We start from the raw sequence: 21,162 nt of genomic DNA on the forward strand, positions 1-21,162 counted from the left end.
GCAACAGGAACAATCTTTTAGCACAATGTGTCTTATAACAGGTGGTTATGGCGCTTAGCCGGATGGTTTTGCCATTGTGTCATATCTCTCTCTAAAACCAGGGCATCTTAGTTTGTGGCTGTACTCTATACTCATATAGCTAATATTTCCACTATTCACAGCAGATCCACTGTGCAGATGGCAGTCAAAAAATCTCCCGATTGGACTTTGGGGTCACTACTCTCCAGTTGCGGTGGGCCAGAGAGCTGTGAGCTGCTGTAGTGAACCCATTTATTAACTGTCTATTCATTGTAATGGCCCCATATAATACTACTCCACTGTAGAAAAACTAGCAAAAAAGGAGACTCTTATATTAAAGGGGTTGTCTATGATGTGACCTCTCCTTTAACTTCTCTGGAGAAGACGACTCTATGGCTTATGGCTTTTCTCACTACAATTTTATATGATTTTTGTTATTTGACTCTTCCATGATTTATTTCTGTCAATGACCGTGTAAGGAAGGTCAATCTGTCTCGGGGAGACATGGCTCCAGGGGACGGGGGAGAGACAACACCTTCCAGTTTTTTCTGCTTTACAGGCTGTCATCTTCAGCCACCCGGGATTCAACGCTCGGCCATAACGGAAAGTGTGATTGCAAACTGCTTGAGCACAGTAGTTCATTGCTCTCTGTTATTCATCCTCTAGACAATATGAAATCGCTTATTATTCAGTGATTTATCCTGCTGGGATTTGTAGTCGAACATGGATGGAAGGGGTCAAGCTTCTGACTCGCAAGGGAGACTCATAGTCGGCCATTTATGCGCCGCATTTCTGGTCAAAACTATTTTATGTCTTTTTAGGCTTCTCCTTCAAGCGGGAATTGATATCAATCGTCAAACCAAATCCGGAACAGCTCTACACGAGGCGGCGCTGTGCGGGAAAACGGAGGTGGTGCGACTCCTTCTGGACGTAGGTATCTGGGAAGCCGGGCGCACATTATTACAACCATACACTACTGCCATCTTGGATTTGAAAAGTGCCGATAATCTGGAATTTGTACGATGAGTATTCCGGACAATCAGATACTACCACTCCAGGGCACACATCTGACATTTTTGGGGGAGAATTCATTGTTCCTTGGGCTGTAATCTTGCAGATATATAGTCCGTTCTTATTGCAGTCCTATGGATCTCTATCTAATGTGGCAACGGAAAAAGATCCCGTCTATAAACGCCCGGAGGGTTAGATTCTGTAGAGAGACATTTAATTTTTTTTTTTCATCTGCCGGTCCCTAGAGTCCAGGAGTCCTCAGGGGCCCTACTGAAGCTGAGCACATCAAAGATAAACCCGGAGGCAGCTATAGGGTACAGGGTCCCAGCGGTTTACTTCTCTTTTGTTTAACCCTAAGTCTCCATATCTTCCTGAACTTGCTGCACTGACTCTTTTTCTTCCATGTATTTATGTAGGGAACAGTTTAACAAGAATAGTCTTTGATTTAAGAAGAAAAAAAAACGGCGCCACTTCTGTTTAATATTGCAGCATTACTGCAGTACCAAATACAGCCTGTAGCAAGGGGGGCGCTGTGTAAAAATAAATCCAATTTTTGCTGCATGTGCTTCATTTGCAGAGCGGGATCAATGCTCATGTGCGGAACACCTATAATCAGTCAGCGCTGGATATCGTCAATCAGTTTACAGGCACCCAGGCCAGCAAGGAGATTAAACAGATGTTACGAGGTAAGGAACCTCGAAGATAAAGTCATATTGGCAGTAGAACTCCTCAAGGGTTCACTAGCCCACCCTTCCATAACCTGAGGTCCAAATCTCCAACCCATTGTGTACCCCATATTCAGTTCCTCTAGAGACGTGAGCCCTTAAAGGGTTATTCCCAATATAGTTTCTCTCTATCCAAAATTTACTAATCGCTGGGGTCTGACTGCAGGGACCCCAATATTCTCAAGAAACGGGCACTGAACCCCGAGAACCAGGCCCTGCAGCGCTCAGTCTAGAATAGAGCAGACGTGCGCATGCTCAGCCTCTGCTCCGTTCATGGCAGTCCCCTAGAGAATGAATGGAGCGTGGGTCGAGCATGCGCACCTCCGCTCCATTCAAGACTGAGCCCGGTCCCTGGGTTACAGTGGTGGTCCCAGAGGTCGGACCCCCAGCAATCAATAAGTTATGGTGTTATAGATAATAATTTTCTTTCTTGGGAATATCCATTTAACAGTAATGTTGTGGAAGGGCCCCGGACCTGATGGCCCCTCTGTGTACTGCTGCTCACAGTAGTAAGGGCAGTAATGCCCTGGTGGCGGCCCTGGTGGAACCAACCAAGGGACCCATTGAATACATATGGTCTTGTCTGTCTCTATTGTAATTTCTTAAAGGGGCCTGCCCGGTGTGACCTTTGATTACCGCTGTTCGTACATCTATATGATACATGACTACATTGTAAATATACATTTGGTGACTTTTTTTTCTCGCCCCCTTCGTTTCCAGATGCCTCCGCCGCTCTGCAGGTCAGGGCACTAAAGGATTACTGCAATAATTACGATCTGACCAGCCTCAATATTAAAATGGGAGACGTGATCACGGTGAGTCCTAAACATATATGACCAATGGCTGAGATAACTGCTGGCGTCAACTGAAACGGCGGCATCATACGTCCCCGTGGTGCGGATTTTTACAGTATGGGCCGATACTGTATCTCTCCAATTTCATCCAGAGGCACCAAGTGGTTTTCTTCCTTATTCCAGATTTTCGTTTTTAGGCTAGATACTTTTTTCTCACTGAGGCTTTTTAATAGGGAATGATCTAGGTTTATGCAAACCCTTGGAACTCCCTTCCTTGTGGATTTTTTTCTTCTTGACTTCCAAATGCTTTTTTGTCTTTTAGTCGATAACTTTGTATCAGAACTTGGGTTCTATACGACTTTCTGATTGCATTGGGGCTAGGTGGGAATATCATACATGATCTGCTATGTTTTTCTAGTCCTGTATACCCCCTTTTAAGCAAAATTTGTATATTTTTCAACAAAATTAGCAAAGTCTTCCTCTCCTCATCCCAGGGGCGACAGAGGGTCCAGGCTTTGCAACTATGGGCTAAAAGCATCCTTATTATGCCTTTATCTGCACCATGTTCTGACTGTGGCTCTCTCTCTCCCCCTACGGGCAGGTTTTGGAGCAGCATCCTGACGGTCGCTGGAAAGGTTGCATCCATGACAACAGGACGGGCAATGATAGAGTGGGCTACTTCCCCGCCAATCTGGTGGAGGCCATCAGCAAGCGAACAGGCAAAGCCTCTAATATAACGATCTGTTCCTATAACGACGTTTCTCCACTTTTCTCTCATCGAAATGTATTAATTACAGGGATGTAACTACATTTTCTCAATATTAACGCCAACAATAAGAGTTCTGTAACAGTCTTCCATTTTAATTGGGATTCGCTAATTATTTTTAGATCCACATTCACTGATATTGAACATTAGGCCGGATTGAATGTGACAGGAAAAAAAAAAGCCTAACAATGGCAGCCTATTTAATTACATGGCTAATTAGCCAATGTGTGGCTTTATTCAGACAAGTAGTGTTTGGTCCTGAAGCCCCCCGAGGGTTGTAAGTAGTGGGGGACATGTACCAAAGCCGGCGCTAAGGAAAAATGGAGCCGTGGTTCATAGCAGCCAATCAGATTCCAACTCTCATTTTTCAAAGGCTCTCTGGAAAATGAAAGCTGCATCCTGATTGGTTGCTATGGGTAACTGCTCCATGAATTTGAGGCCTAGTGTAAAAGCTGCTGTTATTAAACTACAACTCCCAGTTTTTCCTGACAGCCTTCAACTTCAGAGTATGATGGGAGTTGTAGTTTCAAAATACTATGAACCACATCCCTTTCTTGTCGCATTCAGGGGCCATTTTTTTTTTTTATCAGTAAATTAGCGTTAGCAATTCAGGACCATTTTAGTCCCAACCCTGATCCCTCCTCAATGTGTAAACCCCGCACACTTTCCTCACAAATTTCCGAAAAATAGTACTCGGCAAATTTGGGACAGTTGGCATGTATGTGGGCATAGCATAGATGTCATATGATGACCATGAAAAAGTGGCCATTGTGGTTGCTGGGGTACTAGCCAATGCTTTATAGCAGGACATCAGTTTAGCTCCGCCTCTTTGTCACACATATGACTTAAAGGTGTTGTCCAGAATTTTTTTCAAAAGGGTCCAAAAGCAGAATATATATCCAAATGATAAAATTACCATTTTCTCAACACTCCAGTCCTTGACGTGACTGTGGTCATAAATCAGCTGAGAGGAGGTCAGAAAAAGACAGAACGAAGAGCAAGTCTCCCAAGAGACCATCAGAGCGAGCTCACTGATAGACTCTCAGATACCTCGTCCTGCAGTCATCAATAGACCGTGCAACACAGAAGGAAAACGGTGCAAAATATTTCTTGAAACCCAACTGCAAAAATGATTTTTAGCCCCAGATACATGAATTTTAAGTAAAAAAAGGCATCTCTAAACCCCTTTAAGACATGTCCAGTGCTGAAAAAGAGAGGCTGTCATCACGGCAGGATTGATGAGGACCACCAAAGTTATATAGATGAATAGTGGTCATTTATTTTTACACGTTTCTTTCCCTTAAGTTCATTTTTCAAAAATCCCAAACCATCCCTTTAAGAGTTTACCGCTAATTGTATAACTTATCTGGGTTCCCTCAATGCACTGCTCTTAGGAAACGGGATGACATGATATACGCCAGTCCCATGTCTCCCTCAGCGACCTCCTGGCCGTATCATGCGATTATTCCCCTCCATTCATCATCGATTTAATTGTTTCTACATCGTGTGGTGATTTTTTTTTCATTTCTTGTTTATGTTGATGTTTTGTTTCATATTATTTTGAGCATTATTTGTTACCGCCATGTCTTTGTTTTTGCTTTTGCATTTCCATTTTGTTGCCATTTTTACCTTTAGGTTCTTGGGGCTCATCTCCCATAGACAACCCCAGGCCACAGCCCACCTTCCGAAGGGCGCCAGTATGTAATGGTGACCCCCACCACTCCTTCCATTGCTTGATGCCACCACCACCCTCTCATCCAATGCTTTTCAGTACGTTTGGTTACCAAAAGTCCGGCAAACCTGCCGGGGATCTGCATTATTGCCCAGGTAGTCCACGCCACCATATCTGTGTTTGTATTCCTACACCATACTCCTATTTGTTTATTATTTATTGTTTAATTTTCATTATTATTTTAGGTTTATTTTTTTACATTTTTTTTTTCAAACAATTTTGGTCATGTCATGATGACGTGTATGTATGAGTGATCACTGGTTATAATGGCCGTGTTAAAGGTCTGCCGTGGATACAGACTAGGGTAGCGAACCTAAGCCATGTGGTCTTTGCCAGCCATTGAAGATATAAGGGTCCATATAATTTGCCCCCTTACACTTTATTAGCTATTGACTCAACTCTGTTCTTCCTGACTCTCCCATACATATGCGTGCTCAATTTGACTGAGCATGCATGTGTTCTCAAACTGTAGTCTGCTGACACAGGCCTTATCTCCCGTGAGAAAGAAGGATGGGGCATGTTGAAATCCACCATGCCCGATCCTTATATCCCCTCAACATCTGCCATTGGTGACGAGTCAACACAGTTGAACAGTCCCGCTGATATTGGAGGGTTTGGCCAACTTATTTATGTAGGCATCTATATTGTTTATGCTCTCTGATACCAAGGACTATGAAAACTCAACTGGATAAGGACAGGTACAATGAAGGCTCCTGCTCAGCCATAATGTAAATGACAAAATACTGTCTGCCTGCAGTCACCACTAGAGGGAGCCAGCTGCATTCATGCATACAGCTAATAAGAATCACTCAATCATTTATCAGTATTCTATAAGCTCGTCTGCTCCCTCTGGTGGCAGTTTGAAGAAATCTGATTTTTTTTTTATATTAAATACGGTACATTGAAAAATATAAAGTCCTGTAAGGAAAAAAAAAAGGAATGCTTGTGAATAGATAGCATATTTCTATCTATTTTTACTTATAGTTATAATTTTTCCTCCATTTATAAAGGTTCTCGGGGATCAGAATCCAGTCCGTCTCATATGTCTCCCGGCCCAACCTCTGTGGCCCCTACAGAGGAAATTTGGGTATTGAGAAAACCATTTGCAGGTATCTTAGAAACACTTTCTCTAAATGCTGTTTTAATTTTCTTTTACACAGATATTACTTTATTATTACTTAATCCTATGAATTTATGTTTTTAAATTTGAATCAGGGAGTTATGAAGGGGTATCTCCATCTTGTAAGGTGAAGCCACTTGGCCCCGACCAATTATACAATAATGGCATATTTCACAAACGCTCTTTTGATTTTTGATTCAGGTGATGTATATAGGATGTTAATGCCAGAATCCACCAAGTGAATCTTCTTCGCCTATCTGCTCCTATGTACACGAATATAACTACTATAATACTGCCCCTATGTACAAGAATATAACTACTATAATACTGCCCCTATGTACAAGAATATAACTATATAACTACTATAATACTGCTCCTATGTACAAGAATATAACTACTATCATACTGCTCCTATGTAGAAGAATATAACTACTATAATACTGCCCCTTTGTACAGGAATATAACTACTATAATACTGCCCCTATGTACAAGAATATAACTACTATAATACTGCTCCTATGCACAAGAATATAACTACTATAATACTGCTCCTATGTACAAGAATATAACTACTATTATACTGCCCCTATGTACAAGAATATAACTACTATAATACTGCTCCTATGTACAAGAATAAAACTACTATAATACTGCCCCTATGTACAAGAATATAACTACTATAATACTGCTTACTATGTACAAGAATATAACTACTATAATACTGCTCACTATGTACAAGAATATAACTACTATAATACTGCCCCTATGTACAAGAATATAACTACTATAATACTGCCCCCTATGTACAAGAATATAACTACTATAATACTGCCCCTATGTACAAGAATATAACTACTATAATACTGCCCCTATGTACAAGAATATAACTACTATAATACTGCCCCATGTACAAGAATATAACTACTATAATACTGCTCCTATGTACAAGAATATAACTACTATAATACTGCTCCTATGTACAAGAATATAACTACTATAATACTGCCCCCTATGTACAAGAATATAACTACTATAATACTGCTCCTATGTACAAGAATATAACTACTATAATACTGCCCCATGTACAAGAATATAAATACTATAATACTGCTCCTATGTACAAGAATATAACTACTATAATACTGCTCCTATGTACAAGAATATAACTACTATAATACTGCCCCTATGTACAAGAATATAACTACTATAATACTGCTCACTATGCACAAGAATATAACTACTATAATACTGCTCCTATGTACAAGAATATAACTACTATTATACTGCCCCTATGTACAAGAATATAACTACTATAATACTGCCCCTATGTACAAGAATATAACTACTATAATCCTGCCCCTATGTACAAGAATATAACTACTATAATACTGCCCCTATGTACAAGAATATAACTACTATAATCCTGCCCCTATGTACAAGAATATAACTACTATAATACTGCTCCTATGTACAAGAATATAACTACTATAATACTGCTCCTATGTACAAGAATATAACTACTATAATACTGCCCCCTATGTACAAGAATATAACTACTATAATACTGCCCCTATGTACAAGAATATAACTACTATAATACTGCCCCTATGTACAAGAATATAACTACTATAATACTGCTCACTATGCACAAGAATATAACTACTATAATACTGCTCCTATGTACAAGAATATAAGTACAATAATACTGCTCCTATGTACAAGAATATAACTACTATAATACTGCCCCTATGTACAAGAATATAACTACTATAATACTGCCCCTATGTACAAGAATATAACTACTATAATACTGCCCCTATATACAAGAATATAACTACTATAATACTGCTCACTATGCACAAGAATATAACTACTATAATACTGCTCACTATGCACAAGAATATAACTACTATAATACTGCCCCCTATGTACAAGAATATAACTACTATAATACTGCCCCTATGTACAAGAATATAACTACTATAATACTGCTCCTATGTACAAGAATATAACTACTATAATACTGCCCCTATGTACAAGAATATAACTACTATAATACTGCTCACTATGTACAAGAATATAACTACTATAATACTGCCCCTATGTACAAGAATATAACTACTATAATACTGCCCCTATATACAAGAATATAACTACTATAATACTGCCCCTATGTACAAGAATATAACTACTATAAATACTGCTCACTATGCACAAGAATATAACTACTATAATACTGTTCCTATGTACAAGAATATAACTACTATAATACTGCCCCTATGTACAAGAATATAACTACTATAAATACTGCTCACTATGCACAAGAATATAACTACTATAATACTGTTCCTATGTACAAGAATATAACTACTATAATACTGCCCCTATGTACAAGAATATAACTACTATAATACTGCCCCTATGTACAAGAATATAACTACTATAATACTGCCCCTATGTACAAGAATATAACTACTATAATACTGCTCCTATGTACAAGAATATAACTACTATAATACTGCCCCTATGTACAAGAATATAACTACTATAATACTGCTCACTATGTACAAGAATATAACTACTATAATACTGCCCCTATGTACAAGAATATAACTACTATAATACTGCCCCTATATACAAGAATATAACTACTATAATACTGCCCCTATGTACAAGAATATAACTACTATAAATACTGCTCACTATGCACAAGAATATAACTACTATAATACTGCTCACTATGTACAAGAATATAACTACTATAATACTGCCCCTATGTACAAGAATATAACTACTATAATACTGCCCCTATGTACAAGAATATAACTACTATAATACTGCCCCTATGTACAAGAATATAACTACTATAATACTGCTTCTTTGTATAAGAATATAACTACTATAATACTGCTCCTATATACAAGAATATAACTGCTATAATACTGCCCCAGTTTCTGCGTTTTTAGCGGCCGGTTACCGCCGTGTACACTGCAGTGTGACTGTCTCTACCTTTCCCCGGGAGCAGGAAGATCTCAATCACTTGTGTTTATCTTGTGATTGGGAACATTTTAGCTTTCTCCGTCCGCTCCGTGCACATTGCCCTATGGAGAAAAGCGCATTCACCCAGTTTGTTCTGCAGAGACGACCTCTTTGTGTTTGTTAATAGACCATGGGTCAGTTCTCATTTGGCCAAAGCTGCGACATGATAGAGCAGATGACGCTGCGTGGAGTCACATTAATGTCAGGGTTACGGGTAAAAGACAGATGTAGCGGTGCTGACTTGTGCATTTAGGTGCAGGTTTACATTTTTTACGTTATATATGTGCTGCAAGGGTATGCAAATTGGCTCTCTTACAAATAGAAAGAAAGCTGTGTTTCTGGTGCCAGTAGGTGGCACTAGAGAGCTAGTATACATGAATGTGGCTGAGTCTGAGCTGCAATGCCACACTCGGCCTTGATACAATGATGGCGCTGTTCTTAGATGAAAGCAGCCATCTTTATAACTGGTTAACTCTGATATAAACATTTTAGCTTTTAAGACTCACTGGATTCCTCAGTCTCCTCTGCAGAGTTATGCCTTCCTTTCAAGTGTTCACTCTGTTAACCACTTCACTGCCTGTCCACTGTGAGGCGCCACAACCTTCCCTTGAAGTGGATTAAAGGGGCGGTTTGCTATTGTCAATCGTCATGGGTCCTTTTCACAGATAGCAAACGCCGACCCCCACCCCATCCTCTGCCAGTGTGTCTCATAAATGATTCATTCTCACTTTTCCCGCTGTGTCTTCCATCGGATCACAGTTTATTTTTGCTTCAGTACCCGCCAGTTTTACTCGCCGCGCCAATTACATTACCTCTCTGGGTTAGCCAGAAGAAATGCCAGCCGTGTCGGAATATGTATACACTGAGGGTACCGAGATGCATGGCTTGTCGGTATCTGGGATCGGTATAAAACACGAGTTTAGTGAGTCGTGCCCGCTGCCAGCTCAGCGACGGACGTGGGCATCAAGAATAGAACATAATGTCATGGGCTTTATACTCTGAACCCCCCATTCTGTTTAATACAAATATGTTCTTGCTCCCCATGCCAGGTGGTGATCGCAGCAGCATGGGCAGCACAGGAAGCGCCACCAGTGGTCGGAGCTCTGGGAGTGGCCAGAGTGCTGGCAGCGCCCATGCTATACCTGCTAACGCAGAGGGGGTCAAGGTATAATAAGTGGGATTATTGGAGGTATTAGAGAGGGACTGTGGGTGGCATCAGGTTTGGGTTGGATTTAGGCTTTCCCTACTGTCAAAATATAGTTGGTGTAAAATGTACCCCGCTCTTTCCTTTTATACATGGGTGCTATAACATTTGCATCCTTTTTTTAAGTCGCACGTTCTATCTGTGTTTTTCACCATCATGGTCTATGGTGTGGTTCACGTGCCCATTTTTTTGCGGGCCGAGTGTCTGAAAAATAAAGGAGTCTTGTCCAGTTTTGATTATTACTTGCTGTCAGTGATGACACCGGAAGGGGGGGTGTCACACATATCCCACCGCTGTCATGTGTTTGTCAAGGGAACCTAATTCTGCTGCCTCAAATCGTCAGGACAATTACTGAATTGACTGATGAATGATGGCCATGGCTACTGCCACAGGGAACTCACAGTGAGGGTGTGGTACATACACCTCCGATTCCAGCTAATGGAATATATATATATAAATATATATATATATATATCTCTATCTATATATCTCTATATATATATATATATATATATATATATATATATATATATATATATATATATATATATATATATATATATATATATATATAATCTCTCTCTATCTCTATATATATATATATATATATATATATATATATATATATATATATATATATATATATATATATATATATCTATATATATAGTCACTGCCAACTCCACAATAACTACTAGCTGCCACCATCAATGGTTTATACAGGCCGTTTTGACACCCGTTGCAGGTAGTGTGTGGCTTCAGGGGAGCGGTTTACAGAGCAAAAGGAACAGAGCTATTAAAATGTGATATTTAATCTAGAAAGGTAGGCAGTATTTATAAAAGTTGTACAAAGATTATACAAATTGGGAACAAAACAGTACGGTATATATAATGACATAAAATAAAAGGAATAACAAAAGAAAATGACTAAACCTGACGTCACCAAAATGGCTCAGAGCTTAGCGGTGTGAGGTACTCCTTAGGAAATCGGACAGAACCCACAGCAAGTAGTACCTTCCAGGACGGAGAAATTACCAAACCCAAATTCTGCTTTTTATTAGATCAAGGTTTCCCCCACATACCTTATTTTGGGGCTGATTATGGGATATCCTAGGTCCTCTCGAATTTTATGAGATCCCCAGCTTACAGAATATTTTCACTCCTGAAGGTCCCAGGCGGTAGATATTGTGGTCATGTTTCTTATCGCAATTTTACCTGTCTATAAAGATGAAAAATGGCATGGGTAGCACCAAAAATATATCTCCCATAAATATTGGATAGATGCAGACCCCAATATTAATCACTGAACACTGCAACCAAAAGCTCCGCTAAGCTCTGAGCCATTTTGGTGACGTCAGGTTTAGTCATTTTCTTTTGTTATTCCTTTTATTTTATGTCATTATATATACCGTACTGTTTTGTTCCCAATTTGTATAATCTTTGTACAACTTTTATAAATACTGCCTACCTTTCTAGATTAAATATCACATTTTAATAGCTCTGTTCCTTTTGCTCTGTAAACCGCTCCCCTGAAGCCACACACTACCTGCAACGGGTGTCAAAACGGCCTGTATAAACCATTGATGGTGGCAGCTAGTAGTTATTGTGGAGTTGGCAGTGACTATATATATATATATATATATATATATATATATATATATATATATATATATATATATATATATATATATATATATATATCATCATTTTTTTTTTTCATACCACAAAAACAAATGCCACACTGATGGTGAAAATGGACAAACGGACCAAAAATTGATGAAAATTGTTTCTTTTTTTTCATGTACGGGAAAAAAAAATGTCTGAATATGGCCTAACTCCACTCCAAATCTGAATTCAGCTGTTTAAAGTGTAACCCTCGTTTTAATTTTCATCTCGGAAATCACGTGAAAATAAGAAACTTTGTAAGTCGAGGGGTTCAAGAGAGGCCTGGATGTCTTCCTGGAGCAGAACAATATTGTATCATACAATTAGGTTCTGTAGAAGGACGTAGATCTGGGGATTTATTATGATGGAATATAGGCTGAACTGGATGGACAAATGTCTTTTTTCGGCCTTACTAACTATGTTACTATGTTACTATGTTAGTTTTGCACTTTCATTCTCAAAATTCTAAATTTTTGGTTAAAATCTGTATTCAGTGAAGACGGATTTTTACAATCGTGAGATAGGAGATGACGGGTGCTACTGATATGATTGGAGGAGGAGGATGGAGCTAGAGGCAAAGCTCTTTCCTCCTCTCCATAGAATCCAAAAATCTGTCTTCACTGAAAACAGATTTTAACCCGAAATTGCGAATTTTCAAAATGAAAGTGTAAACCTGGTGGAGAAAGAAGCGGATTTCTCTGATATAATATATTACAAAGTTTCTTATGTTCACGTGTACTATTGATTTATCATATAAAATTGAATACGGGGGTTTCACTTTAACTTTCCATGATATATTCAGGGGTCCAGGAAGCTGAGATCTGGGTTGCTGTTTGCGGGGTCCTCATACTCCCGCTCGGAGCACCAGCCAGGGACGTGCAAATAGCAGCTCAGATCTCAGTTTCTGGAGGTAAAACTTAGTTTGGGATCAAGATTTTGCTTTAGTTGACCTCGGTCCTTTTTGGGTGTTCAGGTTCTGGGTGGGCATATTGGGTATAGTGGGCACATTTCTGCACCTGTTTGGTTATAAAAAAAAATTTATTAAAATTTGCAAAAAACATTAAGGCAATAGGAGAGGACATCACGTTCCATATTTCTCCATCTCACTTTTTTTTCCCTCTTTACATCCTTTTTTTTCTTTTTGGTTTTGTCCTCACGTCCGTTCCATTTCAGCTGCTCGCCACTGTTCTTTCCCAGAAGGCATTGGGGCAGGAGCCCGGAGACGCCTGTGAGGGCCACACAGGTGCGTGGATCTACCAAAAAAAAAAAAAAAAAAGTGTGAGAAGCAGGACTTTCTAGAAAATAAACCTGATGCACAATACAGCAATACCGAGCCGACACACTTTTTTTTTTTGCCCTACTTGGAGAAAGATGGGCTCGATCATTATAGCTGAAAGGGCCAATTGGGAAAATGAGGGGTTCCCCATGACTTATGTAACTGTATATAAAAGATCAAGACTGGATTAAAGGGAAGGCAAAAAGGGCACCTGGCTATGGACCTGCACCACCCAGGGGCCTCCACCACCTCTATAACTCCTCGAGCCCCAACATGGGGCTTTCTAATTTACAACTTTTAGAAATTCTCCTGCAGGATAAAAAAAAAATCCATCGGCCCATGTTAACACATGGTGGAAGAGTCCAGTCATACTCCGTATTCCTCTATAGATGCATCAGTTCATTTTTAGTTCAAGCAGTTTCTAAGTGACAACCAATATGGCTTCCATTACAGCCTCCATCCAACTTTCCCAGACTCCTGAACTGCATTTTCGCCTAGTTGTGTAGTGGGACATAACGTGCTCCCATTGTGTGGCGTAACTATGTAGTCATTAGGACTCTAGGAAAGCTGAATGACATCTCAATTCCTTAAAAAGATAACAAAAAAAATGGCTGAAAAGAGGTTATGCCAACTGAAAGGCCATATTTATTAGGAAATACCGTAATTAAAATGTAAAGTTAATTTCCACTCTTAATAAATATAAAGATATATATAAGCTGGAACTATATTTTTCTGATATTTCGTGCTACATTTCCCTATATAAACATGGAGTATAGTGATAGCATTATGGGCTCACCTGCTGGAGTGGATTCTCTAAACCGTAGGTCTGTGTGAGCAGCACAGACTGGAGATTGGTGCAAAGTCATGACGGATGACTTTGGGATCAGGGAAGACCCGTATAAAACAATATGCAGAAGGACAGACAAACAAACAGAGCAGGTAACACAGATGAAGCAGAGACAGGCATGTGGGTACACACAGAAACAGTAGCAGTAAAGGAAACTGGTATCTTCCAGCAAAGAAGCAGTTAATCGAAGGAATCTACATTCCTTCCAGCAGGGCAATGGTTAATAGCAGCAATGTAACAGAAAAGTAAATGAAGTCTGGTTTCTTCCAGCAGGGCAATAGTTAGTATCAGCATGGTAACAGAGATGTAAATACATTCTGGTATCTTCCAGCAGTGCAATGGTTAATAGCAGTGATATGATAAAGTATAGAAATCCTGAAAGCTTGAAGAGTTGTGTTACCTTGATTGCAGAGGCAAAGTGTGAACATTTGCGAGAAGTTGGTAACTTGCTGAGAGGTTAGTGTAGAAAACAACTAAGCAAACTGGACTGAACTTGGAAACAGATTTGATTGTAGCATAAAAGTCAAGGGGACGCCAAGGAGAGGACAGTAATGGACGTAATGCCCAAGCACATGGTTATCTGCCAATGCCAGCCTTAAAAGGCTTAGGGTGCATAAAAAGTGGCATGGACTACTGCAAAACGAAGGCGGGCCATGGGAGAAAGCTCAGAGAACAGAATTGTATCTGTCTGCAGTCAGCACTAGAGGGAGCTCATGAGCTTACTGAATACTGTTTTCAAATTGAACTCTATAATAAAACAGTATTCAGTGTGCTCCCTCTAGTGGTGACTGCGGGTAAACATTATTTTATCATTGTGGTCAATGTTTATGCAGGGAATTTGGAGCTGTGTATCGGAAAAATGTATTAAAATGTGAAACAAAATGATAACGGGTGGAGATTCACTTCAAGAGTAGCTACTCTAACTGCATTCATACAACTAATAGCTGCATTGGAATAGGAGATTGTATTGCTTTAACCCTTTATTAACCCCGCTTTGGGTCTCACCTGATGGACGCCAGCAGATTCCTAATTTTTACTAACGCTATCTCAGTCTATATATGATTCTGTCTTGCCCCGTCCTCCCATGTCAATCCTCCTTGTAGATGCATGTCTCCGTTCTGATCTGTTACCCTGCATTGCTTTGTGATATTATAGCGATTGTGACCCCCTGAATGGCGGCTCCTCGGTGCTGACTGTACTGTGCGTGCACCCTCCTCTTTGCATTATAATTTTCTTTCTCCTTAGATAATCTTCTGTCTCCTAAAAAAAAAAAAAAAAAAAAAAGGCTTCCGTTGTTAATTATCTGACAATTCTTCGCTGCCCTCAGCTGGGATTAGAGGTGGCGGGTTTTTCGTGATTGTTTTACGTGTCTGAAAATCTTAAACCAGTTCTAATTTATTTGAAGGATCCGCAAGACCCCAGAGTGTGGCGAGCTGTCCTTACATCGACCAGTCCTTTGGAGACCACCCAAAGAAAATGGAAGCAATGACGGAAGGAAAGGTAGACGGAAGATAAAGGATTAAAAAAAAAAACTATTTAAAAAATATAAAATGATAATGTGTCTATGCCCCTTTTATCCCTTTAAGGGGAAAAATAAATTTGGGAGTGGGCTCGGAATGGCTTAAAAAAAATAAAATAAAAGAAGTGATACTCGCCTTAACAATGCCCACGATTTGACACTTAACAGCTCCCGTACGTTTTTACTTCCTGGCCTTATCTCGACGCGGAGGAAATGCCCACTCAACCAATCACTGGCTGCACAGAGGACACGCCTCCGTCCCTGAAGGTGTTACTTGTTACATGCAGGGAGAGACCTGTCAGTCATTGGCAGTGGGCGGGGAGAAGCCAATGACTGACAGGTCTCTCCCTGCATGTGTGTAATAATTAACGCCCTCTTCAAGCAGCCATTGTAATGATAATAATAATGATGGATTAGTTGCGTCTTTTATGTGCATGTTTATTGATTAGTTAGAAAATCTATAGGTCCCAATTAATTCTTTCATTTGTGCCTGTTTATCAAGGTTTGGGTGTTTTTTTTTTTTAATAATCATTTTAATTTGTTCTTTTTTTTTTTTAAAGTCTATTTTATGTGTGTTAGCCTCTTTGATTTTTTTTTTTTATGTTCATCATTGTGACTGAGATTTGGATTTCCCAGACGTTTTTGGCTGCTTCATCAATTATGATGTTCAAATGTACTAAAATTCCAATTTTGCGACAATTTAGTGGAACGTCTCCCTATTTTTTTTTCTTCACTAAAAAGTTGCCAAACCGGTTAAATACAAAAGTATGGAGCATTTTTAATTTTTTCTTATTTTGCACAATATTCATGAACCATGTGCACCGTTCTGAGGATTTTGGACCAAATAACTTCAATGAATATCGCAAGATTAAAAAAAAAAAAAAAAAAAAAAAGATGAATTGGGCCCATAATGTCTGGCTACACCTGATCGCCCCCTATATGTGTAGCACTGTACTACAGCTCTACTATAGATCTCCGTTTCGCCCCTGGGAGTCTCCTTGTAAGAGGTTTCACCTTGAACGAGGTTATTCTTATCCTTAATCAATATATGCATTGATCTCCCAGCCGTGAGTAATGGCCGTATGTAAGAGAAGCTGTCTGCCTTCTCCCTAGACACGTCTGTACTTATTCAGACTTATATTATAGCAGACGACAGATCCTGATTGCAGGTTTTAATTTTTACATTTGTAAAAAAAAGGAACATGTCTGCAAAGCCGTATCCAGCCCCGATGGGAGGTAAATGGCCTGTATTATACTCCAGAGCTGCATTCATTATACTGTAGTCATCATTGGAAACAATCAACAGGTGTGACACGTATACCCCAAAAAGCTTGGCTGATCTTCTTTTGGGGGGAAAGTTTAGTTTCTCCTAAATTGGATGACTGCACAGATCAGGATTGGGCATATCGATCATGGCAGCTATACATACATGAGTAAAGTTGTCCATATGAGGGTGCATATAAGGGGCCATATGAGGGTGCATATGAAGGGGCCATATGAGGGTGTATATGAGGGTGTATATGAGGATACATATGAGGGTGCATATGTAGGGGCCATATGAGGGTGCATATGATGGTGCCTATGAGGGGGCCATATGAGGGGGCCATATGAGGGTGCCTATGAGGGGGCCATATGAGGGTGTATATGTAGGGGACATATGAGGGTGCATATGATGGTGCCTATGAGGGGGCCATATGAGGGGGCCATATGAGGGTGCCTATGAGGGGGCCATATGAGGGTGTATATGTAGGGGACATATGAGGGTGCATATGATGGTGCCTATGAGGGGGCCATATGAGGGTGTATATGAGGATACATAAGAGGGTGCATATGAGGGTGCATATAAGGGGCCATATGAGGGTGTATATGAGGGTGTATATGAGGGTGTATATGAGGGTGTATATGAGGATACATATGAGGGTGCATATGTAGGGGCCATATGAGGGTGCATATGATGGTGCCTATGAGGGGGCCATATGAGGGTGCCTATGAGGGGGCCATATGTGGGTGTATATGTAGGGGACATATGAGGGTGCATATGATGGTGCCTATGAGGGGGCCATATGAGGGTGTATATGAGGATACATAAGAGGGTGCATATGAGGGTGCATATATATGGGCCATATGTGGGTGCATATGAGGGGGCCATATGAGGGTGTATATGAGGATACATAAGAGGGTGCATATGTATGGGCCATATGTGGGTGCATATGAGGGGGCCATATGAGGGTCTGTGTGAATGGAGGCGTTTCAACTTTTCCCCAACAGCAGATATTGAAGCAAGGGATCGGGCTGCTCGATTTCAACATGCCCCATCCTTCTGTTTTGATGGAAGACAGTGTCTGTCAGTGGCTTACTTCCCTCTCCCCATTTAGAACACATGCCCGCTCAGCGAAGTACAAGCATTCATGTGTATGAGGAGCGTTGGACTTTTTAGAAATGCGGCACATGTAAGTGTTAGCCTTTTTTTTTTTTTACACCACTTTTGTTTCGTAGTTTTGTCCTTGCTGTTGATGTCAGACTCTACTCTATTTTTTGGAGAATGTAACTGCAAAAGAGAAAGACTTCTCCTTAAGCAACAGGTTTCAATTATCAAAACAGTCCAAAGGAAGAAGCCATCTTTGTTGTCCCTAGCAACCAATCAGCGCTCAGCTTTCATTTAATAAACTGCTCTCGTAAAATGACAGCTGTGCTGTGATTGGTTGCTATGAGAAACATAGACCGTTTTGAGAAATATACCCATTGCCCCAATCTACCTCAGTAGGCCTACATCCCGCGACATGAAACAGATTCATCAAAACTGTCTAATTGAAAATCGGTCTTTGTCTTCCATAGCGACCAATCGCAGCACAGCTTTCATTTTAACAGTGCAGTTTATGAAATGAAAGCTGAACTCTGATTGGTTACAATGGACAACAATGAGGGCTGTTTCTTTAAGACAGATTTAATAAGTGAGGCCTGTTGCTGATGCTTCCGCAGTCCAGTTCTTTACTCTTTTGCCTCCGATCTGAACATACGTTTCCCAGTGACGCTCACAACATCCGAAATAATAATCACTTGATCATACGCCCCAATTCAGATGCATAGAGCCATGAACAGCAGTAAACGGCCCTGCAGGAGGTCGCCCGATTCCTCCCTGCTAAGCATCGACATAAAGGAGCGCTCACGAGTCACAGCGAACACGGCGCCACCCTTCACTGAGCAAGATCAATGCGCCGGATCCGCCGTAGCGGCCATGTTGGCGGGAGATTGATCTATAGAGCGAGATTGTTCCTAATCCCACCGCGTTTATGGGCTGAAGCTAACATGGTGGAATATAATATATCACTGCCGAGGTCCAGAGCGCCTGATCATCATCCGACATTAGCAGCCTTCTGTAAAGGACACGTTCATCCCCCGTAATCAGTACCGACACGCACCTTAGGTACCAGAGGCTGACACAGAAAACGAAGGACCCTATAGAAACTCAGTAACACCTTAACTTTTCCTTTTTGCAGCTTTCATTGTGTGCGAAAAATGATCTGTCATTATGATTTTTCGGGTCAGTACGATTACGGTGATCCCGAACTTGTATACGTTTTTATATGTCAATGGTTAAAAAAAGACACACGTAACTTTTTTATATTTACATCATTAAGCTTCTTTTCTGCTTTGCGAACTGACATTTTTCTTGGTATCATTTGGGAGTACATATATACTGTATATATTTATTTATTTAAGATATATATATATATATTTATTTTTTTTAATAATTTTTGGTTGAAGGTGCAGTGAGCAAAAATGACAATTTTGGTATTTCTATTTATTTTTTTCTTTATAGTCACCATACAAGTTAAATAGTTTAATATTTTGATGCAGAGATATTTAATGTTTTTATTTTTTTATTTTCCTTAATTTTACATTGGGAAAAGGAGATGATTCAAGCTTTTTTTAAATATTTTTATTTATTTATTTTTTTTAAATATTTCTAACCACATTTTATAATTTATCTTTATTTTCTATTGTTTAGTCTTCTAGGGGACTTAAATCTTTTGCCATTTGATTGCTTGTGCTATGTATACAGCAATACTTCCAAAAATAAAAGCCCCTTTGAAGCCCGGCCTGTGGGAGTACAAAGATGGCAGTGACGGGGGGCCTCCAGTAGGTTCCAAGCTGCTTTGGCAATCTATTATTTGGAGGTTGGAACGGTCGGTCGTACTATGTGATCGCTTCAGTCAAATTACGCCATCAAAAATAGACACTGGCATTTAAGTGGTTAAATAGCAGCAATTGGAAGCAGCTCAGTCGCTGCTGTTAGACAAAGGTATAAAACAGCCGGCACCCACCTGAGATTGCCTCATAGACCCTCTGTATCCATATCATGTATATTTATATGGTCCCAAAGAGTTTACTAGATGAGGAACATTTTAGGAACCAGAAACATACACAGAAATTATAGCAGCTTTAAGAATGGGCACCATTCCTTACTAACAGCATATTCTCTACTTCTGTATTAGAGTTGATGTTGGCCATTCCTTTGTCATCTCTAATATATCTGTATAGGGGAGACGTGTTTCTCCTGACTTGGCAAAAATGTAAAATCTAACTACCTGCAACCACCACTAGGGGGAGCTCACTACACATGGAGGTATACAGATAGTGCTGAACCCATTGTATGCAGTGAGCTCCTCCTAGTGGTGGCTGCAGGTAGCCATTATAACAGCAAGCAGCACAATCCATCCTCCTAAGATAATTCTCTCCTTACACAATTCTTCTTACGCCTACAGAGCGCAGAAGCCGTCTTCCAGTGGTTGTGCAAGTTTCAGCTTCAGTTGTATGCTCCTAACTTTATCAATTCTGGATATGACATCCCGACCATCAGCCGGATGACCCCTGAAGTGAGAAGAGGGGATACAGCGGTCGCTAAGTTCAGGGCTAAGTAGAAGTCAGAATTTTTATCAAGATCTGCTTTTTTCACAGGATCTCACAGCCATTGGAGTCACGAAACCCGGACACCGGAAAAAGATCTTCTCCGAAATCAACAGCCTTAACATTGGAGAATGGCTTCCTGATTACAAACCAGTGAGTCCGTCTTCCATGCTTATTCTTCAGCAGGAGATTGCTCCATTCTGGCCCAAGCCTGGACCTCCATAAGTGACGGGAGTATAGACAGGAGATGTCTTCTCAGACCAATTCCTTTCATTCTTCTTTTCTTTCCTATTCAGGCAAATCTGTCCCTTTGGCTATCGATGATTGGGCTTGGCCAGTATTACAAGGTCCTGGTGGAAAATGGTTATGAGAACATTGATTTTATCACCGATATCACCTGGGAAGATTTACAAGAAATTGGAATCACCAAGCTGGGTAATGCGATCGATTCCCCATTCCAAACATTTAAGGGTCCAATGGCTCCAGTCTTCTCAATTACCCATGAGAATATCTTAAGATTTTTTTTTTTCTGTACGCT

At 40.1% G+C, this 21,162-nt stretch overlaps 1 protein-coding gene across 2 annotated transcripts in view; it reads left to right on the forward strand.

The window, feature by feature from the left end:
* The window catches only part of CASKIN1 (CASK interacting protein 1), a 156,189-nt gene that overhangs the window by 127,612 nt on the left and 7,415 nt on the right, over positions 1 to 21,162 (forward strand). Inside the window, exons 7-18 of one of the 2 annotated variants that reach the window (XM_069734576.1) lie at positions 840 to 948; positions 1,607 to 1,715; positions 2,475 to 2,569; positions 3,150 to 3,267; positions 4,950 to 5,141; positions 6,057 to 6,155; positions 10,255 to 10,370; positions 13,248 to 13,317; positions 15,603 to 15,697; positions 20,483 to 20,593; positions 20,676 to 20,777; positions 20,921 to 21,059. In XM_069734576.1, the coding sequence (XP_069590677.1) occupies positions 840 to 948; positions 1,607 to 1,715; positions 2,475 to 2,569; positions 3,150 to 3,267; positions 4,950 to 5,141; positions 6,057 to 6,155; positions 10,255 to 10,370; positions 13,248 to 13,317; positions 15,603 to 15,697; positions 20,483 to 20,593; positions 20,676 to 20,777; positions 20,921 to 21,059 (1,355 nt within the window). The remainder of the gene's footprint in view (positions 1 to 839; positions 949 to 1,606; positions 1,716 to 2,474; positions 2,570 to 3,149; positions 3,268 to 4,949; positions 5,142 to 6,056; positions 6,156 to 10,254; positions 10,371 to 13,247; positions 13,318 to 15,602; positions 15,698 to 20,482; positions 20,594 to 20,675; positions 20,778 to 20,920; positions 21,060 to 21,162) is intronic. The other variant, XM_069734575.1, reaches the window with a different exon arrangement.

The sequence above is a fragment of the Ranitomeya imitator genome, chromosome 7 (genome assembly GCF_032444005.1).
Source record: "Ranitomeya imitator isolate aRanImi1 chromosome 7, aRanImi1.pri, whole genome shotgun sequence".
NCBI classification, from domain to species: Eukaryota; Metazoa; Chordata; class Amphibia; order Anura; family Dendrobatidae; genus Ranitomeya; species Ranitomeya imitator.